Source organism: Neomonachus schauinslandi, chromosome 6 (assembly GCF_002201575.2).
Source record: "Neomonachus schauinslandi chromosome 6, ASM220157v2, whole genome shotgun sequence".
In the NCBI taxonomy this organism is placed as follows: Eukaryota; Metazoa; Chordata; class Mammalia; order Carnivora; family Phocidae; genus Neomonachus; species Neomonachus schauinslandi.
The window spans coordinates 1934447-1954575 of NC_058408.1; the positions used below are offsets into that span (position 1 = coordinate 1934447).

Below are 20129 nucleotides of genomic sequence, written 5' to 3' on the forward strand. Positions count from 1 at the left end.
GGGGGGGGCGGGAAGCACCGGGGCGTGTCTGGCACCAGCAGCTGGGCCTGGGGCTGCAGCATCCCAAGGTGTTGGGCACAGGCTCTGCTCAAATGTTTCCCATTTGCTACTTCCCGTTCTTAGTTATTAAAGTCGCATGGAGAGAAGTTGGAATGTTGGTACAAAGACACCGAAATTGGCCCAGATCTTACTGAGTCCTGCCCACGGTTTGGCGTATTTTCATGGTGGGCTTGTCTGGTGTCATTGGAGCTCTTTCCTGCTTGCTCTTCAGGAGGAAATCTCTGAGATCAAAGCGGAGGGGAACCTGGAAGCGGTCTTGAACTCCTTGGACAAGATCGTACAAGAAGGCAAAGACCGCACGGAGCCGGCCTGGTGAGAAGTGGCTTCGCGCGCGGGCCTCGGGGCGCAGCAAGCCCGTCCTCCCCTCTGGGGAAGGAGAGCCTCGTAGCCGGCGCATGCTGTCGGGGGCTTGGGGCCGACTGGGGGGGGCCGTCCTTGCAGGGGGCTCATTTCAGGACCCATCTGCCCGTCGGCAGGAGGTGGAAGGGCGGATTTGCAGTCTCTGTCAGGCCGGCCCGGCGTCTGGTTTTTATTCACTTGTCCATTTAACAATATTTAGGGGACACCCTGTACGCCCCAAACGGTTTTACATGCCTGGGATTCAGCGGTGAACAAGACCGCCAGAGCTGCTGCCCTGGGGCTGACATCCCCGCGGGCAGCCTCGCGGCCTGGGGCGTCCCACGCCGAGCTCCTGCCTCCCCCCACTCTCCCTACCTGAACTGTCTGAGGCCAGAGCCAGGAAACACCTTTCTCGTGCTTTCCAATTTCTTTATGTTTTGTGACTTTAACACGTAAGAGAAATGAGTTTTAGAGCTGAAAACAAAATTTTTAAAGGACCTCTGGTGGCTTCCACCCCACTGCCCACTGGAACCAACCCATCCCCTCGCTCTGGGCTTTCAGGACCCCCATCCTCTTGCCTCCAGACCCGCCCGCCTTATCTTCCCACGTTAGCCAGCACTTGCTGGGGCCCCTCCGGGTCCCCTAGGCTCCGGCTCACTGAGGAGCGGGTGCGCGGGGTCCCACGGACAGAGGCGGTAGCTGGAAGGTCGCCTCCCGTCCTGGAGCGCTAGACATGGGGGCGGCGCAGACGTGGGCGGGGAGAGCGGGCAGAGGGGGTCCCTGGGCGCCGAGCTGAGTGCCAGCCGGTGCGTGCCAGTGGAAGCCCGCCCCGCTAGAGGCCGCAGGTGGGAGGCCACGGCAGCCTCACCCACACACGTCCTCCCCACCCCGTCCACTGGCCCCGGTGGGATCGCAGGCGCCCCAGCGGGATCCCGGAAGAAGACGTGCGCAGCGCCCTGATGCCCTACTTCCTGCAGCAGCGGGACGCCCTGCAGCGCCGTGTGCACAGACAGGAGGCCGAAAACAGGCAGCTGGCCGAGGCCGTCCGGGCCGGGCGGGGGCGGGTGCAGGAGCTGCAGCGGGAGGGCAAGGCGCGGCAGCAGGCCTGGCAGGTGAGTGTCCCAGGCCTGGTCCCCAGCCCAGGGGACCGGCTCCTCCTGTTAGTCAGGGCTAGCGCTCCGTGGCCGTGGGGTTCTCCACGTGACCGATCCCCAGGAGCTTTAAAACGTGCACATTAGGGGGCGCCCGGGGTGGGGGCAGCCGGTTGAGTGTCCGATTCAGTTTCGGCTCAGGTGGTGATCTCAGGGTCATGAGATCGAGCCCCACGTCGGCCCTGCACTCGGCGGGGAGTCTGCTTGAGATTCCCCCTTTCACTCTCTCTCTGCTCGCCCTCTCTCCCTCTCTCTCAAAAAGTGGCTCCAGTCCAGGGCTGTGGGCAGGGCTCGAGTGGCTGCACTGCGTTGGGCTCGCTCCGCCATCCAGATGGCCAGCTTGTGTTTACTTATAACCACTTGGTGGTTCCCTTCCTGGGACAGGCCTTCCTGTTCCTCACAGCAGTGGGTCCCCAAATCCCTGGCTCCCGGGTCCCCGAGCCTTGGAGAGCCGGCCGCAGGAGCAGGCCCAGTGGCTCTCTTCCTTCTTGTCCTCACCCCCTCCCTGGCTCTGGGGCACTGGGCAGCAGGCACCTACTCCTTCCGTGTCGTCCTGGGGGAAGGAGGCCTGGAGTCAAGCCGAGTGGAAGGAAAGACTTGGGTTTTCTCGTGTCGTTTGTCCCCTCCTCCTGCTTCCAGGCCCTGCACAGAGAACAGAAGGAGCTGGTGGGTGTGCTGGGGGAGCCCGAGTGAGGAGGTGGCGGCCGGACCGGGGCAGTCGAGCTCGAGGGCCTGGGCGAGCTGCCTCTGACAACCACTGAAATCATGCCCAGTCCCTGAGCGGGGATGGAATGAGCTGCAGGATGAGGCCTGACCGTCCCTCCTGCTTTGGGGCTCCCTTGGGGTCACACACACAGCCCCTCACCCCTTTCAGACCCTTCCCTGTTTTCTTCTAACTTGAGGACTGTTGGCCAGCTCCCGTGCTGGGAATCAGGCACCGGGCTCTCTGTCCTCCAGGTCGGGGCCAGCCGGCCGCCCCGCCCGTTCCTGAGCGCCCCCGGACCTGGCTCGGGGAGTCTGTGTTCGGTCTGCCCCAATTGCCCCCTTGCCAGTCAGCCCAAGGGACCGTGCCATGTTCTCCCCACATCCATAAATAAACTTCCTCCACTTCCTCCACTGTAATCTGTGAGGATGCTTCCTCTGCTCGGCCTCTCCAGCCTCTCCTGGGCCAGGGCCCCCCGCCAGGCCCCAGCGCTGCTCTGGGAGCCTCCAGGCTGGGGTGGGCTGGTGGGGGCGCACCTGACCATCACGTGCAGGGGGGCAGCGAGCCCCTCGGCATGGAGACCAGGACCCCTGGGTTCCACCCTTCTCTTTGCCACTCGGGTTCATTGTGAGAAAGCCCCGGGCGGGCCTCCCTCAGTGTTGCGCGTGGTGAGCACATGCACACACAGGCAGATGGGCGCTTCCTCTGACCGGCCGGTGAAGTGGATGGGTACACGCGGGGCGCAAAACTGTTTTCCGTGGAGAGGGCCTCACCCTGGGGAGGCTTGGTTGGGTCTGTCTGGGGGCACTGGGGACACTGAGCCCAGTGGGGCCGCAGCATTCACACGGGAGACCCCCCTCGTGCCCGGCTGCAGGCCATGGGGTGGGCAGTGAGGCTGGGCTCGAGGACATCCTCCCTCCAGGCGGGGCTGAGTGGGCGTGGCCCTCAGCTGTGCTGGGATGGGGTTTTTCAGACTGGACGTCCGTGTCTTGATAGGCCCGCACAGTTGTTAACCTTGAGGAGGCCGTCAGGGCAGGAGGAGGGTCAGAGGGTCAGAGGTGCGCTCCGTCTACCGGCTCCTCACAGGCTCTGCTCTCCCCCTACGAGGGGCGCTGGGAGAGGGTCCCCACTGCCCTGAACAGAAGAGCTGTCTTTATCTGACAGCCCACCTCAACGGTTTCGGGTCCCTGGCCTGCTGTTACTGGGCGTTGCTGGCCGCAGGGGCAGGGCACCTCTGCCTCCGGGTGAACCAGGGCATCGCTGCCTCGGGCCCCTCCCTCCCTGTGGTTTGGCTCCTGCCCTTGGGGCCAGCAGTGCAAATCACAGCTTTCCAGAGGCAGCCCAGCTCTACTGGAGTCTGTTTTAGACCTGGAGCCCCCTTTCTCCCCAGGCTCCCCTCCCGCCTCTCCCGGCCTGCCCTGCTGATGCTCAAACTCAGACTGGAGCTGAGGACTTGGGGTGCACCCCTTGGGGAGGGGCTGGGCCTGCCCAGGCAGCTCTAGTTCCAACCACAACATCCTTTGGGGTTTGGCCTTCAGACCTGGGGTGGATGACTTCCAAATAGCCCTGGCAGATCCTCCCGTGACCCACCTACAACATGGTGGGTGCCCCCCCCCCGCCTCCAGGGCACAACCCAGAGTATAAAGGGTGCTGGCCGCAGGGCCAGAATCAGACCAGCTGAGGCCCAGCAGCAGCCCGGCAGCCGCTCCCAGACACGGACAGACAGGACACACCCGCCATGAGGCCCGTGACCGTCCTCGCCCTACTGGCCCTGGTCGCACTCTGCCTAGCTGGCGCAGCAGGTGAGTGCCCCGCCTCTGGTCCAGCCACCCTCCTGCAGGCTCTGTCCTGGTGGGGGAGCCCCAGGGACGAGCAGGGGTGAACCGGGCCCTCTCCTTTGCAGATGCGAAGCCCAGCGGTGCAGAGTCCCGCAGAGGTGCAGGTATGAGGCAGGGCCTGGTGGGGGGCGGACGCGCATCACTCCACGGGGCTGCCCGCCGTGCTTCCCAGGCCCTGAGCCACCTGATCCTGCCTTTCTGCTCCACAGCCTTCGTGTCCAAGCAGGAGGGCAGCGAGGTGGTGAGGAGGCTCCGGCGTTACCTGGACTCCTGGCTGGGGTGAGTGCTCTCCAGGGCCCAGCCTGGGGGATGGGCGGGGAGAGGGCAGCCCCCTGCCCAGGGCTCCGCGGACCCCCCAGGGCCGTGGGAGGAGGGGGCAGGCATTTGTCGTGGAGGCTGATGGCGCGCTCTTGGCGTGTCAGAGCCCCAGCCCCCTACCCGGATTCCCTGGAGCCCAAGAGGGAAGTCTGCGAGCTCAACCCCCACTGTGACGAGCTGGCTGACCACATCGGCTTCCAGGACGCTTACCAGCGCTTCTATGGCACAGTCTAGAGCGGGCAGCCCCGCTGGCCTGGCTGGCAGCGCCCCCACCCCGGCTCCCCTCCCCTCTCCCCGGCCCCCCTGCCCCGCAAGTGTGGGGTCCCCATCATCCCAGCTGCTCCAGAATAAACTCCGGAAGAGGAATTGGTGGGGCTGCGAGTCTTTGTCCATCTGTGGAGTTTGGGGGCGGTGGATGGGAGTGGAGAGGAGGTGTACCCTCTTCAGTCTCAGAAAGTACTTCCCCAAATCTGCTGTCGACTGATTTATTTGTACCCGCCTCATCTGGAAGCATCGAAAGGAGCTTCCTAAAAGTCTAATTATTAGGGTTCCCCCTCTAGCCCAGCACCCCTCCCCCCACCCAGCCCACCGCACCATCCAGGACACCCACGGAGACCCAAAGGCCTGGACACCTTGAGCACACAGCTGTGAGCAGGGCAGACAGACTCTTGCCCGTGGGCTGAGAGCTGTCAGGAGGTGGTGCTGCCCGGCTTGGGAGGCGAGGGCAACCGTGGGTCTCCAGGCCTGTCGCACGAGCACGCGGGGTGGGCCTAGGTTAGTCGTGTTAGAGCTCCCCTGGGCTTGGCAGAGACTTGCAGGCAGGAACAGGAGCAGGTGTGAGGACCCCGGCACCGCCCTGTCCCCAGCTCCAGCCTGGACACATGCGCTGCCCCTCTCAGACCCTCAGCACTTGCCCCGGCCCCCCTGAGCGCACCCTTGCCGACCCTCCTGCTTGCTGCCAGCACCACCCCTGCCCCCTCCTCTCCTCTGCTCTCTCTCCGCAGCCACTCTTGGCTCCAGGCTCCGATGTGCCCCACCTCCGTCAGGCCCAAGTCGGGGCTCCTCCCCAGCACCGGGGCCTGGCCTCTGCCTTCCCCCAGGGCAGGCTCAGAGACGGGGCCTCACTGCTGTCTGGCCTTCATACCCCCCTCCAGGGGGCCGCCGTGCAGCAGGGGGCAGGTGCTGGGGGCCCGAAACAGGGAGCTTGTGAAGGCAGCAATGATGAGCAGGTTCCCGGCCACCGCCAGGCCCAGCGTGGCCACTGTGCCCGCCAGGCCCAGGGGGGGTTCCTGCGTGGCCAGCCAGGCTCGGCGAGACCCCATGTCAGCGAGCACTGCCTCCAGCTGGAAGTGGGTGCCCAGCACAGCACAGATGTGGAAGAGCTGGTGGCTGTGGCCTGTTGCGGGGGGCGGGCGGCTTAGGGCATGGACCCCGTTCCCACGGCTGCCCTACTTCGTCGTCGGGGCGGGCTGCCCCCTGAACTGGGAATAAGAGAACCTGCAAGGCCCCCGGTACCCAAGCTACCAGTTCGTTATCTGAGGAGCGGGGGAGCCTGGACCGCGGGCACTCTCCCTGGCCGTGATACCCCATTACTCTGTTCACTCTGTGCTCTAGGACGCTGTGTCCCCTCACCCCTTCCTGGATGGGGACCACTTTCGAGCTCTCACCGATGTAGTCAAAGCGCCCTGGGGCCAGCCGCTCGGGCAGGTGGGAGGCGAAGAGGAAGCCAGTGAGCAGCGCACAGAGGAGATGGTAGCTGTGGTCGGCGCTCAGCGCCTCCTGCCCACAGCTGGGGCCCCTGTCCCAGCACAGTCCAAGCTGGCAGAGGACAAGCAGAGCTGGTGGGGAGGGCCTCTGGGGGTGAGGGTCTGGGGCGCGGGGAGGGCAGGACCCCAGCCTCCCTTACCCGGTAGAAGAGGGGGAGGTTGTCGAACAGGAAGGGATAGGCGAAGGCAGTCGTGCGGAGGACTTTACTGAGCGCAGGGCTTTCTAGCTCCGGGAACCTGGGAGGCGGGAGGGAAAGGCTGCTCACCATCCTTTCTCGGGGGGTGGTCACCGAAGGTCAGGGGTCCTTTGGCCAAGATGGAATGTCACTGTAGCCTAGTGGCTGTGAAAGCCCTTAGGGCATGTGACCCCTCTGGAAATGGCCACGTCTGTGAGGGGGGTAGACACCTGCCCCCTCCGGGGTGGCTGAGAGAGTTCAAGGAGACAGCGCAGGTTTGGTGCTGGCCCGCAGGAGCGACACCCGGTGAGCCCTCAATAAGCCGGGCCATTGTTGCTAATGGTCCAGAGCCGGCGGCGCGTCTGGGGGGTGCCCTGTCCCGTCCCTCCGCCTTCCCCTTCCGCACTGGCGGAGCACCCACCGGGAGTAGCAGGAGAGGCCGGTGCACAGGAAGGAATTGAGTGCGGCGGCAGGCACAAAGAGCTGGTGCAGGCGGCTGTGCAGCCAGGAGGCCGGCATGGAGTAGGCGGCGTAGGGGAAGGCGCAGCCTGGGGAGGAAGGGGCGGGGCTGGAGCCGAGGCTCCCAAGGGCGCGCCCGGCCCCGCCCCCAGCACCCGGGGCCCGCCCCCGCCCCGCCCCCGGAGCGGCCGGCCCGGCCCCGCCCCCGAACGCTCCGGCCCCGCCCCGGCCCCGCGGGGCTCACCCAGGCTGTAGAGGCTGAGCGCGCCGTAGTCCAGGAAGTAGCAGATGTGGCGCGCGCGGGGCGACATGGAGCTGAAGGTGTGCGCACAGCACGACGCGAAGGGGTAGAGGCAGGCGGGCAGCAGGAAGACGAGCAGCGGCCGGTGGTAGGGCTCCGCCCGGAAGCCCGGGCCCCCCGCCAGCGCCAGCAGGCGCCACACGAAGTACCTGCGGCGGGCAGGAGCTCAGGCCCGCCGCCCACCGCCCCCGCCCGCCGAGGACCCCCTCGGGGCGCCGCTCACCAGGTGGGCAGGAAGTGAGTCCAGATGTTGACCGTCTCGTTGGTCATCTGGAAGGAGCTGAGGACACAGTCCCGGGCCGAGCTGGTGGGGCGGCGGTAGCCAGACATGATGCCGTCTTCCCAGAACACCTGTGCATGGCGGGGCGGGGGCGGGGGTGGACACAGGAGGGGCGTCACTGGGCCCGCTCCTTCCTCCCCGGGAGAGATCTCTGCAAGCGGCGTCGAAGAGAACGGGCTGGAGGTCACCACGGCCCCAAAGCCAAACCAAATCCGACCCCCATCTCACCGCAGGTCCCAAATGCCCAGAGAGCAGAGGAGAAAGCGAGCAGGCAGCGGGAAGGGGACCAGAGAGGAGGGATGGGCTGGGGCGCCCGGGAAGAAGGGGACTCTGGGTGGAGGAGCATTCTGGGCTCTAGGGAGGGGTGGCCAGCAGGTTCCTTAGAGAGCAGAGGGCTGGCAGGGATAAGACGGCCTGCAGGGAGGAGCCCCCCTCACCCATGCCCAACTGCTCAAAGGGAAGAGCCTCTGCCCCAGTCAGTAGCCTGGCGAGTGGGAGTTGGTGGGTCAAGCCCCTCACCCGAGGGACCTGGTGGACTCGAAGGAGTTGGGGCAGCTTGAGACTGAGCATGGTGGCCCGGCACCTCCGCACTGTGACCTAGAGACAAAGTGCGGAGTGAGGGCATCAGGTATCTGTCCCCATCCACAGGCCCCTTCTCACCCTGGTCCAGGCCGGGCCTGGTCACGGGGACCCAGGGTGGTATGTGCCCGCACGTGTACGAGTGGGTGGGAGCTGGCTTCCCCGTCCTCGTACCACGTGACCCCCTCTCCATCCCAGCCTGGAGTATTCAGCACCGCCCCCCCCAGCCCCCGGTCCCCAGGGGCTGCTTAGCTTCAGCCCAGGACGGACTGAGTGCAGGGGGCTCCCCAGCTCGAAGGCGGCCTCGGTTAGTAGCCCCAGACCCTGGACCCGGGTCCCCAGCCCCCAGTTTCTGTCTCCGGGGAAGCCTGAGCCAGGGAGGTCAGTGCAGAGAGCGCTCACGCACCCCCTGCCCCCCACCAGAACGCCCCTTGGCCCACAGAGCCGGGGCTGAGCACAGCCAGCGGACGGTGCTGCCGAGAACTCCTGGAGAGGCCAGATGGCTGTGGGAGGGGCAACGAATTAGCGGGGTGTCTGGCTCTTCTCTGAGGACTTCTCATGTGCCCCGGGGGTCCCCGACCCTCCTGAGCCCCGTACCCCTCAGCTCCAGACCTGTGCGCTGCCTCCCGGCGGCCGCGGCTCCGCTGCCCCGCCCGCCCCTCCCAGGCACATTCCTTGGCACCAGTGGAGGGGCTGGGCCAGCCGGGCGGGTGGAGCCGCCCCCGGGGAGGGAGAATAAGACCCTCCCCCTCCCGGCCCAAACCGCGCGGCAACAATACAGCCCGGCCCCGCCCGTCTTCCTGCCTCCCCCGGTGGCGGTCTGCGTGTGTGCCGCCCACTGGGAACCTCACTCCGCGGGCGGGCCCCCCAAGCCTCTGCTCCTGCCAGGCCCTCTCCGCCTCGGAGCTGGGTGCTGGCGGCCCTGCTGGGCAGGGGCGGACCCCGGTCTCCTGTCCCTGGGCCCCAGCTGAGCTTTGAGCCGAGGCCTCCCGGGTATCCCCGCCCCTCCCACGAGTGGGATGGGGCTGGTCTGACCCATCCTGCGTGCTGCCCACCTCCCTGGGGCAGCTGGGGCCTAGCTCCCCTCAGGGTCCCTTCCCTTAGCGGCAGGGCTTAGGGTCTCCGCAGGGCTGTGTGCTGTGGCCATGGGAACAGAGGAGGGGGCTGGAGCAGGCGCTTTACTTCGGGTCCCCCAGGGCAGGCGTCATGCCCCAGCTGAGCTGCCTTACCCAGAGCTTGGTGGGCGCTCCTAAGCCGGTGGGTCGGCAGGCCCAGGGCTCCTCCGGCAGAGTCCCAGGCTCCAGCCAGCCAGGCTGCGGGGAGGGAGAGAGTGGTGGGCGGGCAGGCAGGCCTGGCCCGGGCGGGGAGTGAGACAAAGGGGAGCCGGGGAACAATCCCAGCCTTGTCCAGCCCCCAGGGCGCAGCGTGGGGTGGCCCAGCCCCATTAGCAGGCAGCTCACTCGGCCTCCTGCACACAGCCAGCCCCTCCAGCTTGACCCAAGCCCACGGACATCAGACTGGCTACAACAGGCAGGGCGACGCCGAGCCCCCCGCAGGCCAGGCTGCCGGAGGGGTCAGCTCCTGCCAGGAGCGGGGGGCTCTGCCTTAGGCTGGGCACAGGAATCCAAGTCCCGACTTGTGACCTCCGAAGGCCCCTCTCCCTGGGCTTCGGTGCCTCTTAGCGCCCAGTGCTGGGCAGACTCCAGAGCGAAGGCCTTCAGGAGGTGCTGGTTGAAGCACCGGGGAAGCCAGGTGCCTGTTCACCCCGACACACTGGACGAGCTGGTCCTGGCAGGGGGACGGGGGCCAAGGCTCCAGAGGCTGGTCTCCAGGCTCCCGCCCACGGCCCCCGGAGGAAGAGCTCCAGTCTTCCCCGAGCTGGCACCCAGCGCCCCTACGAAGCTGCTCACAGGGCCAGCGCAGGCGAGCGTGCCGCCCACACAACCAGCCCCAGAGCTCCCGCCCGAGTTGCTGGCTTGCGTCGAGGGGTCGCCTCGGAGAAACCTTCCCGAGACGCCGTTTCAGCAAGAAAGCGCCCACATCCCAGTACAACTGGACAGAACGGCACCAGGAGACGGGGTGGGCTTCGAGGGATCTTTATTAAGTGATGCTTTAGTCTCAGTCTCTGCCAGGGACTGGGAGTCGGGGTGACCCCACTGCCCCCAGGTCGTCCCAGACTTGCTGTCTTAGAGGAAGGAGGCAAGAAGCCTGCTTTCCTCTGAGAACAGCCTGGGAAGCTAGGCTAGCGCTGGGGTGGGGGCAGCAGAGCCGAGCCCCGCCGCCCCCTCCCACGAGCTCCTGGCCAGCCCCAGGGCAAGGGGCCGAGGCGTCCCTGGCCAGAGCCTCCCCCACGGCCTGCCCTGAGCGATTCATGATCTCGGCTCCCACATTCACCTCGCCACCGGCCACGAGCAAGCGAGCCCCATGCTCAGCCCCAGCAGGACAGCAGGCCCCCGACCAGGCAGCTCGACGGGCCCCCCCTCTCTGCGGCCCACCTCCACGCAGGCCTCTCCCAGACCGTCAGGGGGCTGGTGGCCTGGCACCGCACCCCCTCCCCTTCCTGGCATCGCACCCCGCCCCCTGCACAGATCACGACTGTGGGGCTGGTGGGCCCGGGACCCTCGCTGGCCCACGGGGCCAGCCTGCCGTCAAGAGGGGCCTGCTCCGTGCCCTGGAAGCTGGGCAGACGCAGAGTGAGGGCAGAAGTGGGGCGGCTGGGTGCGTGGCTCCCACAGCAGCAGGAGGGGGCGAGCCCTGGCCCTGCTCTTGGTGCCAGCAGCTCCAGGCCCCTCTTCTGGAAGAGTCCCCATGGCTCCAGAACTGCCCCCGCCTGTGCAAAGGGAGGGGAGGATGGGGGGTCCTCCAGGAGGGGAAGGGTCTGCAGAGAACCACCCACACATCCGGTGTTACCCAATTCCTCCCCTGGCACCAGAGGATCCAACTCCTGACGCCAACCACCCTGCGTCTTGAGTGAGGAAGGGGGGCCCTTCTGCTGTCCCTTCCCCTCAGAGGTCCACAAACCACTCCAATGGAACGCAGACGCCCACGCCTGCCACCTGCCCCTGGTGACAGCAGGGGGCTGAGGCAGAAGGGCTGGCTGGGGGCCCACAGGCCTCTCCTGCTCCCAGCACTTCCCCCACTTTCCTGACGTCGTCTTGGCGACAGGGGGACCCGCCCTCCCAGCCGGCTCTGGGCCCTCCCTGTGGCTCCCGGGCCCTCCCTGCGGCCTGTGTGCAGCTGGGCTTCCTTCCTGCGTGCGTGCGTGAGTCTGCGTGTGGTGGGGTGACTACAGGTGGTGGTCCTGGCTGCCAGGGAGGGCAGGAGAGATCTGGATGCAGCCCCACTGCAGGGCCTGGGGGTCCGTCTCAACCAATCTCCTTCCACTGCTTGTAGAAGTCCAGAACATTCTTGATGTCCACACTGGCGTGTGCGGCGGCCTGCAGAGCTGCCTAACGGATGGGGGAAGCAAGAAAATCAAGTGTGTGGAGTGTTCTGAGAAGAGAGTCCCTTTGGCACCTCTTCCCCATTCACCCCGATCCCCCCACCTCACGGACCTACCTGCATAGGGCCTGAGAGCGCACCGGGGCTGTCCAGTGGAAGGCCTGTGACGATGGTCACCATGCCGCTCGGGTCCTCCTCACCTGCCCCCTGGGCCAGAGTCAACTGTTTGCAGCTGTCCAGGATCTTATAGAGAGTCCTGGTAGGAAGAGGAGGTGGGCCAAGCCCCAGCATGAGCGCAGCCCGGACGCCAGGATCCCCAGGGCCCAGGGGAAGCTGGGGACAGGGAGGGCAGCAGGAGAGCGAGCAGGAGAAACCAGGCGGCCAGGGCAGTGGTTCTGGAGGGTGTCCTCAGGGAGTGGGCAGAGGGACACTGAGCGGGGACACCAAGCCCTGGCATCTCAGGGCCACAGGGGCTCCGGGGCTCCGGGGCTCCGGGGCTAGAGCCCCTTCTCCCGCCCCGCAGGGGACAGGCGCAGGACGCCCTGGCGGGCTGAGCGTGACCAGGCTGGTCCCTCTAGCTGCTGCAGGACCATCTGGCCCGGGGAGAGGTCGGAGAGGAGCGAGGCGGACAGCCTAGCTGAGGTTCTAGGAGCACGGGGCTGGCATTTTACCAGGCGTCTGCATCCTGCCTCTTCAGCTTATGCCGCTCGAAGCTCTTTCCCACCTCTTTCTGGCAGCGAATATACCTGCGAGGGAGACAGCGGGGCGGGGGGGGCGGTCAGAGGAGGCGGAGCGGCTCCCACAAAGCACCTCGCTGTGGCCCAGGGGAGGGGGCCCAGTCTCTCCCATCACAGCTCTGTTGGGAGCCATTTCAAAGGAGCTTCCTGGCCACTGAGCCCAGCTCGCTTTTCCTCCTCCTGATAACATCGATCCTTCGGTTCCTCCCAGGGGAGGAGCTGAGAAGGGAGAAACAGCAGATGCTTTTCAAGTCAGGGCTTCTGCAGACAAGGTCCAAACAAGCAGGCTTTGTGCGGCTTCCTGGCCGGGCAGAGGCGGCAGGGGAGCCGGGGAGCAAGGGCCAGTTTCTCCCTCTACTGCGCCCGCCGCCCGCTACTCTCCCAGCCCCGGAGCGCAGGAGGGCGGGCATGTGTGGGCCTGAGCACCAACATGCCACCACCTGCCAGTCCCTGGCTAGCTGCAACGGGGAGGGCACCCCGGTACCCCTGATCACGCGGCCCGACCCTAAAACAGCAGAAACTCCTGCCAAGGAGCCCACAGCCCAGAGCTGGGGGGAAAGGAGGGTCCTGCCCCCATCTCCCTGCTGATGCTGACCTCGTGTCTGCCCCAGAGGCAAAGAGACAGCAGGTCGGTGTCCCCTGTGACCACCCTCCATCCACACCTGAGACCCTGACCTGTAATCACATCTCTGCAAGTGTGTGTCTTACCCGTGGGGAGCCAGGGACAAACACTCTTGTGGGGGAGCCTGACCCGGGGCTCGAGAGAGGCCCAGCCAGGCCCACACTCACCTGTTTCCTTTCTTAAACTCTGCCTCCAAGTATCGGATCCCATCCCGGGCCCCTGGGTGTTCCTTCTTCAGCAAGTCCAGGCCATCGATCACTGGAGGACAAGGTGGGGATGGGGAAGGATGCAACAGGTGAGCTCTCGCTGCTGTGGCCCAGGGCTCCGCAGGAAGCGGCTGAGCTCTCCTGCAGCGGGGGGCTGGGGTCCCCCAGCCCCCCGCTGCAGGAGAAGCAGGGCCCGGGGCTCCTACGCGGCTCCCAGAGCTCTTCCGAAGCACGGCCTTCCGCGAGCAGCAGAGCCGGCACTCGAGCAAGTGCGTTCGCTTAGATCTTCCTCTCATTTCTAACCATCTCGCGAGTCAGAGTTTAACAGGGACGGTCACGTGCGTTCCACAGATGAAGTGACCGAGCTTTAGAAAGGTGGCAGGACCTGACCGAGGCCACGGTATGGAAACTGGGGCCCCATGAGCGCTCCTCCATCGCAAGCCGAAGTCTCTTCTTAGCCACACCCTGCCCCACCTCCCAGCACGCCTACCCGTCCTTGGGATGATGACAATGAAGCGGCCGCTGGTGGCCAGCTGGCGGATGACCGGGAGGTGGTGGCAGAGGGCCTGGGTGTCGGGGACGAGGTAGGGAGACATTGCCGACTGCGCCTTGGGCTGCTGCAGGCTCCCTTCCAGCTGAGAGACCTCGAGCTGAGGACAGAGGGCAGAGTGTGGGGCTGCGCGGGCCCTGCAGCCTGGGCGGGGAGGATGGAACCCAAAGGGGCCCTCATGGGGCATCTCCTGCTGCAAAGGGGGCAGGGGCTCCCTACACCAAGGCCTTGGAGGAAAGGGGGGCGGGAAGAAGGGAAGGTGAAGAGAAAGGAAAGACAGCAGAGAAGGCAGAAAGAGGCCATCAAGGCTCAGTGAGGAAATGGGCAAGGAAAGGAATTCTGGGAGGTGATGCGGTTAAAGTGAAGGCCACCACGGAAGCGGGGAGACGGAACAGAGCTGGGGGGGCACAGTGGAACGGGGGAAGGGGAGGCAGCGGAACCGAACGGGGCTGTGCAACAGAGCAGGGGGCAGCGGCTGGAGGGGATGGTCTGCTGCTGGGGCCTGGCCAATGACCAGATCAAGAACAGGAGCAGCTGGGTCCCGACTGCCCACCTGAAGTCGCAGCTGGGCCATGTCTCTCATCAGCCTGTTCCGACGGGCTTCCTCCTGTGCCTATGAGGAGAAACACATGCTAAGCTTGGGACCAAGAGCTGGGGCCACAGTCCTTTCCCCAGCGATCAAGAGGTATAACAGATTATCTGAGAAGAACTCCCAGGGTCTGAAACAGGAAGCCCTCATGTGAAGTCAGCTCTCTCGCTCGCGCTAAAAGAGGGAGAGGGAGGCTCGGGAGACAAACCACTCCTCTGGCGGAGAAGAACCTGGGACCCGCGCTGAAGCTCTCGCTGGCCCAGGCGCTCGCAGAGGAGCGCCTGGCTACACGTCAGGCTTCCCGCTCTGCCCCTCTGCTCGGTGCGGTCCCCGCACACCCCACCTTCTATCACCACCCACTTGCCAACTTCTTCCAAACTTGCCGCTGCCCTTCTGGTGGTTCCCGGATGTGGGAAACCAGCCACCATGTGTACGAGGCAGCGGCGGCGAAGCGGGCTGTGACCGTTCCCTCACGGCTCCCCGTTACCGCTTCCCCGTCCTGCCGACCGCACCGCCTAAAAATCGCTCACACCCTTCCGCTCCCCTCCACCGCGTGACCCCCTAAGGTGGTTCCTCCCACCTCCTCCTCCCTGGCCCGCGCCCCTACCCCCAGCCACCTTCCCCGCCGGCAACCAGATGCCATCTGCTGTGCACCGTGGCCCCGATTAAAAGTCCTCTGATGGGGCGCCTGGGTGGCTCAGTTGGTGAAGCGACTGCCTTCGGCTCAGGTCATGATCCTGGAGTCCCTGGATCGAGTCCCGCATCGGGCTCCCTGCTCGGCACGGAGTCTGCTTCTCCCTCTGACCCTCCCCCCTCTCGTGTGCTCTCTCTCTCTCATTCTCTCTGCCTCAAATAAATAAATAAAATCTTAAAAAAAAAAAAAAAAAAAGTCCTCTGATGATTTCCCTCTGTCTTCTGGATGAAGCCCAAATTCCCTAATGTGGTGTAAAGATGAGATTAAGGGGGCGCCTGGGTGGCTCAGTCGTTAAGCGTCTGCCTTCGGCTCAGGTCATGGTCCCAGGATCCTGGGATTGAGCCCCACATCAGGCTCCCTGTTCAGCGGGAAGCCTGCTTCTCCCTCTCCCACTCCCCCTGCTTGTGTTCCCTCTCTCGCTGTCAAATAAATAAAATCTTAAAAAAAAAAATTAAAAAAAAAAAAATAAAGACGAGATTAAGGATGGGGACTTATCCTTAAATATCAGCTGGGGGGTGGCCACCGAAGGCTCTCTGATGGGCAAAGGGACATCCTCAGAGCGGTGCTTTACAACATTAAGCCTGAATGTATAATCACATTCTAACCACGAGAACACGTGGCCAAGACATGTCTGGACAAAGCCAGGTTGAGCGACATCCTACAAAATAATTGACCAATCTCTGAAGTGTCAAGGTCACGAAAGGAAAACTGAGGAACTGTCACAGCCCAGAGCAGACCCAGGAGGCACACAACCTAACATAATGGGAGAGCCTGGGAAAGAAAACAGACATTAGGGGCCCCTGGGTGGCTCAGTCGTTAGTTAAGCGTCTGCCTTCGGCTCAGGTCATGGTCCCGGGGTCCTGGGGTCGAGCCCCGCATCGGGCTCCCTGCTTGGCCTCTCCCTCTGCCCCTCCCCCTGCTCGTGCTCTCTCTTCCTCCTGCTCTCTCTCTAATAAATAAATAAAATCTTTAAAAAAACAAAAAAGAAAACAGACGTCAATGGAAAATCTAGTGAAATCTGAAAAAAGTCTATGGTTAACAGTACTGCACCGTCCCGACGTCTTGGTTGTGCAAGATGCACCTACGTCCCTGCAGAGTCTGCATGACAGAGCGGCCCCTTGGAGAAACCCGGGTGCAGCAAGGAGAGGAGGAGGCACCCGAGCAGGCCCCGCCGGCGGACTGGCGAGGACGGGGAGCGCTGTCTGTAGGAATCAAGCCCAGGGAGCAGCCTTTCGGGCTAGAATTGGAATTGTGACGCCCCTCTGCTGGGGGGCTGGGGGGGAGCGGGCGTCCATCTGGATCCAGGAAGGGCAGAGCCGCACCACCCTCGGGCTCTGGCATCCCCGGGCCAGCGGCTCAGAGATGTGGGCCTCTGCCGTCCTCAGGGAACACCTGAGGAACCACAGGAAGATGGGTCCCTAACCCGGGCAGATGCCGGCGTCCCGAAGCAGGAGCAGCGGCCCCTGGCACCCAGTGGGCCCGCAGAGAAGCCGCGCCCCACGGCAGCTTAGAAGAGCCAGTCTGCCCAATCCCAGAGCCCTGGCTCTGCCACGGACAGTCTGTCTTCCGTGGTTCTGTGTGCCCTGGGCGAGTGCAGGAGAGGGTAAGCGCACCTCGCAGAGCTGCGCCCAAGGTCGAATGAGCTGTCCCGGGCCAACTCGGCTTGGCACGCAGAAAGCTCTCAATACGTGATGGCAGATGTCAATATGGGGATGGCCACGATTGCTGCTAAGGGATGAGCGGTGGACGTGTGCCACTCGGCAGTGCAGGGGGCAGTCCCAGCAGACGATGTGACCTCGGGGCCCAGCACCACCCGCGAGGGGCTTTCAGGTGCTCCCTGTCCCTGAGGAAGAGTCTTAGAGCTTTAAGCTAAAGGAAATGCCTGCAAAAGCTACCACTTTTTAAAGCTGTGTAATTTCCCCATGATTACCTTTGTAATTATGTGTTTTCCTCTACAGAACAGCAACAAAAGCCTTAACACAAAAGGTGTTTTTTTTTAACAAAATGAGCTTGCTTTTAAGATTGCAAAGAAGGGAGTTTCTGGTGAGCCTGTGCTCCTTCCCAGCCACGTGCAACGTCCGCAGGAAGGGGGTGCTCAGAGAGGCCGGGAGGCCTGCAGCTTGGGACGAAGAAGAACCATGGACGTTTGCAGAGACATGTGGGCCGTGTCAGTGCCAGACGCGCCCCCCCCGAATATACTGCCATCCAGCTGGGAGGACAGCGCGCTCAGAGCGGGGCAGGCCCCAGCGCAGAGCCTGGACTTTGCTCCCCGAGCGTCAGCCCCACAAGAGACTATCTTGTTTGCTGCTGTGACCCCGGTACCCACAGAGCAGACAGGCCCGGCACAGAGCAGACGCTTGGTCAGTGTGGGGACCAGATTCTGAATGGAGAGGAGGTAACCCTGGCCACCTCCTATTTTCTGGGGCTCCTGGAGGGAAGGATCCTGCCTGGCGTCTGATACCCAGATCCTGCCACTCCCCCTGCCCCCAGTCTGCAGCCCCCAAAGAGGAAGGGCCAGGAGCACCTGCTGAGCACGCACGGTGCCCAACACACACGCTCCTCCTAGCGTCACAACCACCCTATGACACAGGCTTAGTAAGGAGCTCGGACTCGGGGGGGGGGGGGGGCAGAGACGGCCCTTAAGCCCAGGCAGTTGGGACACAGACCTGGCGCCACGCTGCCTCTACTCAAACCACCGCTCCCTCCCTGTCTGCTGGCCCACCCGCAGCCCCCATCCCTGCGCTCTTCCATCCGGGGCCCCCGGTCCATCAGGGGCCTCTTGGGCTTGCTTTCTCAGCGTGCCCGGCGGGAGCGGAGCACACAGGGAGGGCAGGCAGGACGACTCACCATGCGGAACTGCGCCTGGGCCTGCTGCAGCACGCCCTCCTGCTCCGACTGGGCGATGCTCACGAAAATGCCGGCCTCCGTGCTGAACTGCAGGATGCTGCCTTGCAGGCGGGCCACGAAGTGGCCAAAGCTGCGGATGCAGCAAATGCGCACGACCGACTGTGAGGGGATGCGGGAGCCGGTCAGGCGGGGGCTCCTTGGAAAGGCCAGTGGTCTGGAGGGTGGGAGAGGGGAGCCCCGAGACCCAGAGCCTCGAGATGCCAGGAAAGGAGACTCCAGGCAGGACTAGAGAACCAGGACTCAGGTGGAGACAGAACAGGCAGTGCACCAGGCTGAGAATGGGAGGACCTGGGCGCTCACGCCACCTCCCTCCTTGGGGTCTTGCGTGGAAAAACGAGGGAACTGAGCCACTTTTTTGGTGGGCAAAACAATTCTTCCCCATCAAACAAAAATCTCCTCTAGAACCCTAAATATGAAACAGACTAGAGCCAAGGTGCTCTGGCTGGAGAGGAGCAAGCAAGAGGCCCATGCGAGTGCCGGCGAGGGCACTGGGAGCCTGTCTGCTCCGCTTCCCCTGCCGTCCCCAGGCGGCCCGCTCCGGAAGGCAGACGCAAGGGTGACAGGCCTGGGCGGGCAGCATTCCCCCTTCCAGCTCTCGGACGGCCTCCTGTCCAGCTCACAGGACACTGCACCCAGAGTGGAGAAGAGCATGAGAACAGCTCCTAAGCCCTAATGGCCCCCCCCATTCCACCCTCTGCAAAAGGTGGACATGGTGGAGGGAAGCCCACGAGCAGACACCCCATAAAGGAGCAGCCCGCGGGAAGGGGAGCAAGCTCCGCGGCTCACGAAGGAGGCACGGCCAGCCCAGCCTTGAGGACACCCTGCCTGTCTGGACAGGAGGGCCACCTGCTTCGCTGTGCGGCTGGACTAACAACAGAGCTGGTGGTGTCAGAAACGCCATGCTCACCTCCTCTAAGGTGCTAAGCAGGGACCGATCCGTGTCAAAGTTAAAGCGTCGATGGGCAGCCCGGAGGGGAGGCAGATTACGAAGGGCCGTGTCCTCTGGGAGCAGCAGGCTGGAGGGCAGGTCAGGCAGTTCACAACGTTCGAGAAGGTCTTGGACCTCGGGACACAGGGCCAGGCCTGGAGAGAAGACGCGTGAGACCACCTGCCCTATGGGAGCCCCCAGAGGAACACAGCCCTTCCCCTGGGAGAACAGGGAGATGGGCACACAGAGCCATCCCACACGGCTCGCGGAGACCAGAGCTGGTGGGGTTGGGGGAGCAGGGCAGGCATGGGGAGCAATGGGCTCCGATGCGAAAGGCTCCCCGACACCAGGGTGGACCCGAGGCAGGTTCTGGAGGGGGACATGCACACCTCTCAGGTGAGGCCAGAGGTGGGAACCAGAGGACAGGTGCAGCTGCAGGTGGCAGGAGGAGGTGAGCTCTGGAGGCCCAGGATGACTCTCAGCAACCGGGGCTGGCTCTCAGGCTCGCCTCTCTCTGCTCCTGCCCACCCCATGGCCTTCCCCGGGGAGCACACTCCCTGGCCAACCAGGCCACCTGCCCACAGTGAGGCAGTGTTGGGGGAAACCGGAGACGCAGACACCACAATGGCTGCTGTGTGTCAGGGTGGCGGGTGAGTCCCATCAACCTCCTTCTCCCCAGGCTGGGTTACCAGGGAGGGGGCTGGGCTTCGTGGGGCCACGAGGGAAAGGGGAAGGGGGGCGGTGCTGGGCACCCACTCACCAGACTCCTGGAGCTCACCAGCAGCTGGCAACAGGTTCAGCAACACAGACAGGCGATTCCACAGACTTTGAGAGCTCTGTGGAGAGGGGAGGCCTTCAGCGGAGTGGGGGGCGAGAAAAGCAGGACACCTGGGGGGTCTAGGGGCTATGGCCACAGGCCTAGAGCGATCTGATAGAAAAATTAACTAAAGAGGCCAAGGGGGGACTCCTGGAAGACCTGGAAAACAGGGAGCTAATCCCACGAGGAATGAAGGGGGAACCACGGGCCTGGCTGACCTTCATCGCCAGCAGCAAGGTCATGGGGAGAAGGTGTGAGGCCACAGAAAGGACACTCTGGATTCTGGGAGTGGGAAAAGCTAGAGGGCTGGAGGCGGCTTCTCCCCGTTGTTCAGCCCTCCGTGTGCCCATCCTGGGACACCTGTGTGGGAATGTGACCCCACATCCCCATCTTTAGCACACCTGATGACTAAGGGTGTTGAGTAACTCGCTGCCAGCACACTTAAGCACACACCCAAGGGGTGCCTGGCCCTAACCCCAACTTTCATCTGGGGAGGACAGCGACCTACAGGGGGGAGTCTTCGACGGCACAGCAGATGTGTTCCTGGGATAAAGCAACACGGGAAAAAACCGCCGGGCCCTCAAGGATCAAGACAGACTGAACCTGGCGAGAAGGCGCCTGCGCCCCCCCCCCCCCCCCCCCCCCCCCCCCCCCCCCCCCCCCCCCCC

General features: G+C 64.4%; 4 protein-coding genes across 14 annotated transcripts in view; 2 read left to right on the plus strand and 2 right to left on the minus strand.

Moving 5' to 3' along the window:
- Positions 1-2819, plus strand: part of LOC110573550 (polyamine-modulated factor 1-like) — a 22731-nt gene extending 19912 nt beyond the window's left edge. The window contains exons 3-5 of one of the 6 annotated variants that reach the window (XM_021682108.2): positions 272-372; positions 1316-1511; positions 2190-2788. In XM_021682108.2, the coding sequence (XP_021537783.1) occupies positions 272-372; positions 1316-1511; positions 2190-2243 (351 nt within the window). In that variant the 3' untranslated portion in view covers positions 2244-2788. Of the gene's footprint in view, positions 1-144; positions 147-271; positions 373-1315; positions 1752-2189 lie in introns of those variants that run through there. The other 5 variants (XM_044915873.1, XM_044915870.1, XM_044915871.1 and 2 more) reach the window with 5 other exon arrangements.
- Positions 2072-9747, minus strand: PAQR6 (progestin and adipoQ receptor family member 6). Of its 3 annotated transcripts, none has more exons than XM_021682099.2 (8): positions 9200-9747; positions 7911-7988; positions 7335-7462; positions 7055-7260; positions 6773-6899; positions 6316-6412; positions 6077-6227; positions 2072-2192 (listed from the first exon to the last, which is right to left on the minus strand). In XM_021682099.2, exons 1-8 carry the CDS (start codon positions 9413-9415, stop codon positions 2125-2127), a joined length of 1071 nt encoding a protein of 356 aa, XP_021537774.1. In that variant the 5' UTR covers positions 9416-9747; the 3' UTR covers positions 2072-2124. The 3 variants fall into 3 exon arrangements, with proteins under 3 accessions (XP_021537774.1, XP_021537773.1, XP_021537772.1); XM_021682098.1 differs by lacking the exon at positions 2072-2192 and adding an exon at positions 4977-5805 and having other exon boundaries at positions 7920-7988; XM_021682097.1 differs by lacking the exon at positions 2072-2192 and adding an exon at positions 4977-5805.
- Positions 2945-4740, plus strand: LOC110573551 (bone gamma-carboxyglutamate protein). Its single transcript, XM_021682111.2, has 4 exons — positions 2945-4055; positions 4157-4195; positions 4301-4370; positions 4514-4740. The coding sequence occupies exons 1-4, from the start codon at positions 3992-3994 to the stop codon at positions 4641-4643; spliced, it is 303 nt and encodes a 100-aa protein (XP_021537786.1). The 5' UTR covers positions 2945-3991; the 3' UTR covers positions 4644-4740.
- A 55-nt stretch (positions 9748-9802) lies between the features above and the next one.
- Positions 9803-20129, minus strand: part of SMG5 (SMG5 nonsense mediated mRNA decay factor) — a 26283-nt gene continuing 15956 nt past the window's right edge. For 3 of the 4 annotated variants that reach the window (XM_044915876.1, XM_044915875.1, XM_021682096.2), the window contains 9 exons: positions 19405-19480; positions 18624-18799; positions 17657-17815; positions 14080-14139; positions 13467-13626; positions 12938-13028; positions 12083-12157; positions 11529-11667; positions 9803-11419 (listed from right to left, as the gene is read on the minus strand). In XM_044915876.1, the coding sequence (XP_044771811.1) occupies positions 11336-11419; positions 11529-11667; positions 12083-12157; positions 12938-13028; positions 13467-13626; positions 14080-14139; positions 17657-17815; positions 18624-18799; positions 19405-19480 (1020 nt within the window). In that variant the 3' untranslated portion in view covers positions 9803-11335. The remainder of the gene's footprint in view (positions 11420-11528; positions 11668-12082; positions 12158-12937; positions 13029-13466; positions 13627-14079; positions 14140-17656; positions 17816-18623; positions 18800-19404; positions 19481-20129) is intronic. The other variant, XM_044915877.1, reaches the window with a different exon arrangement.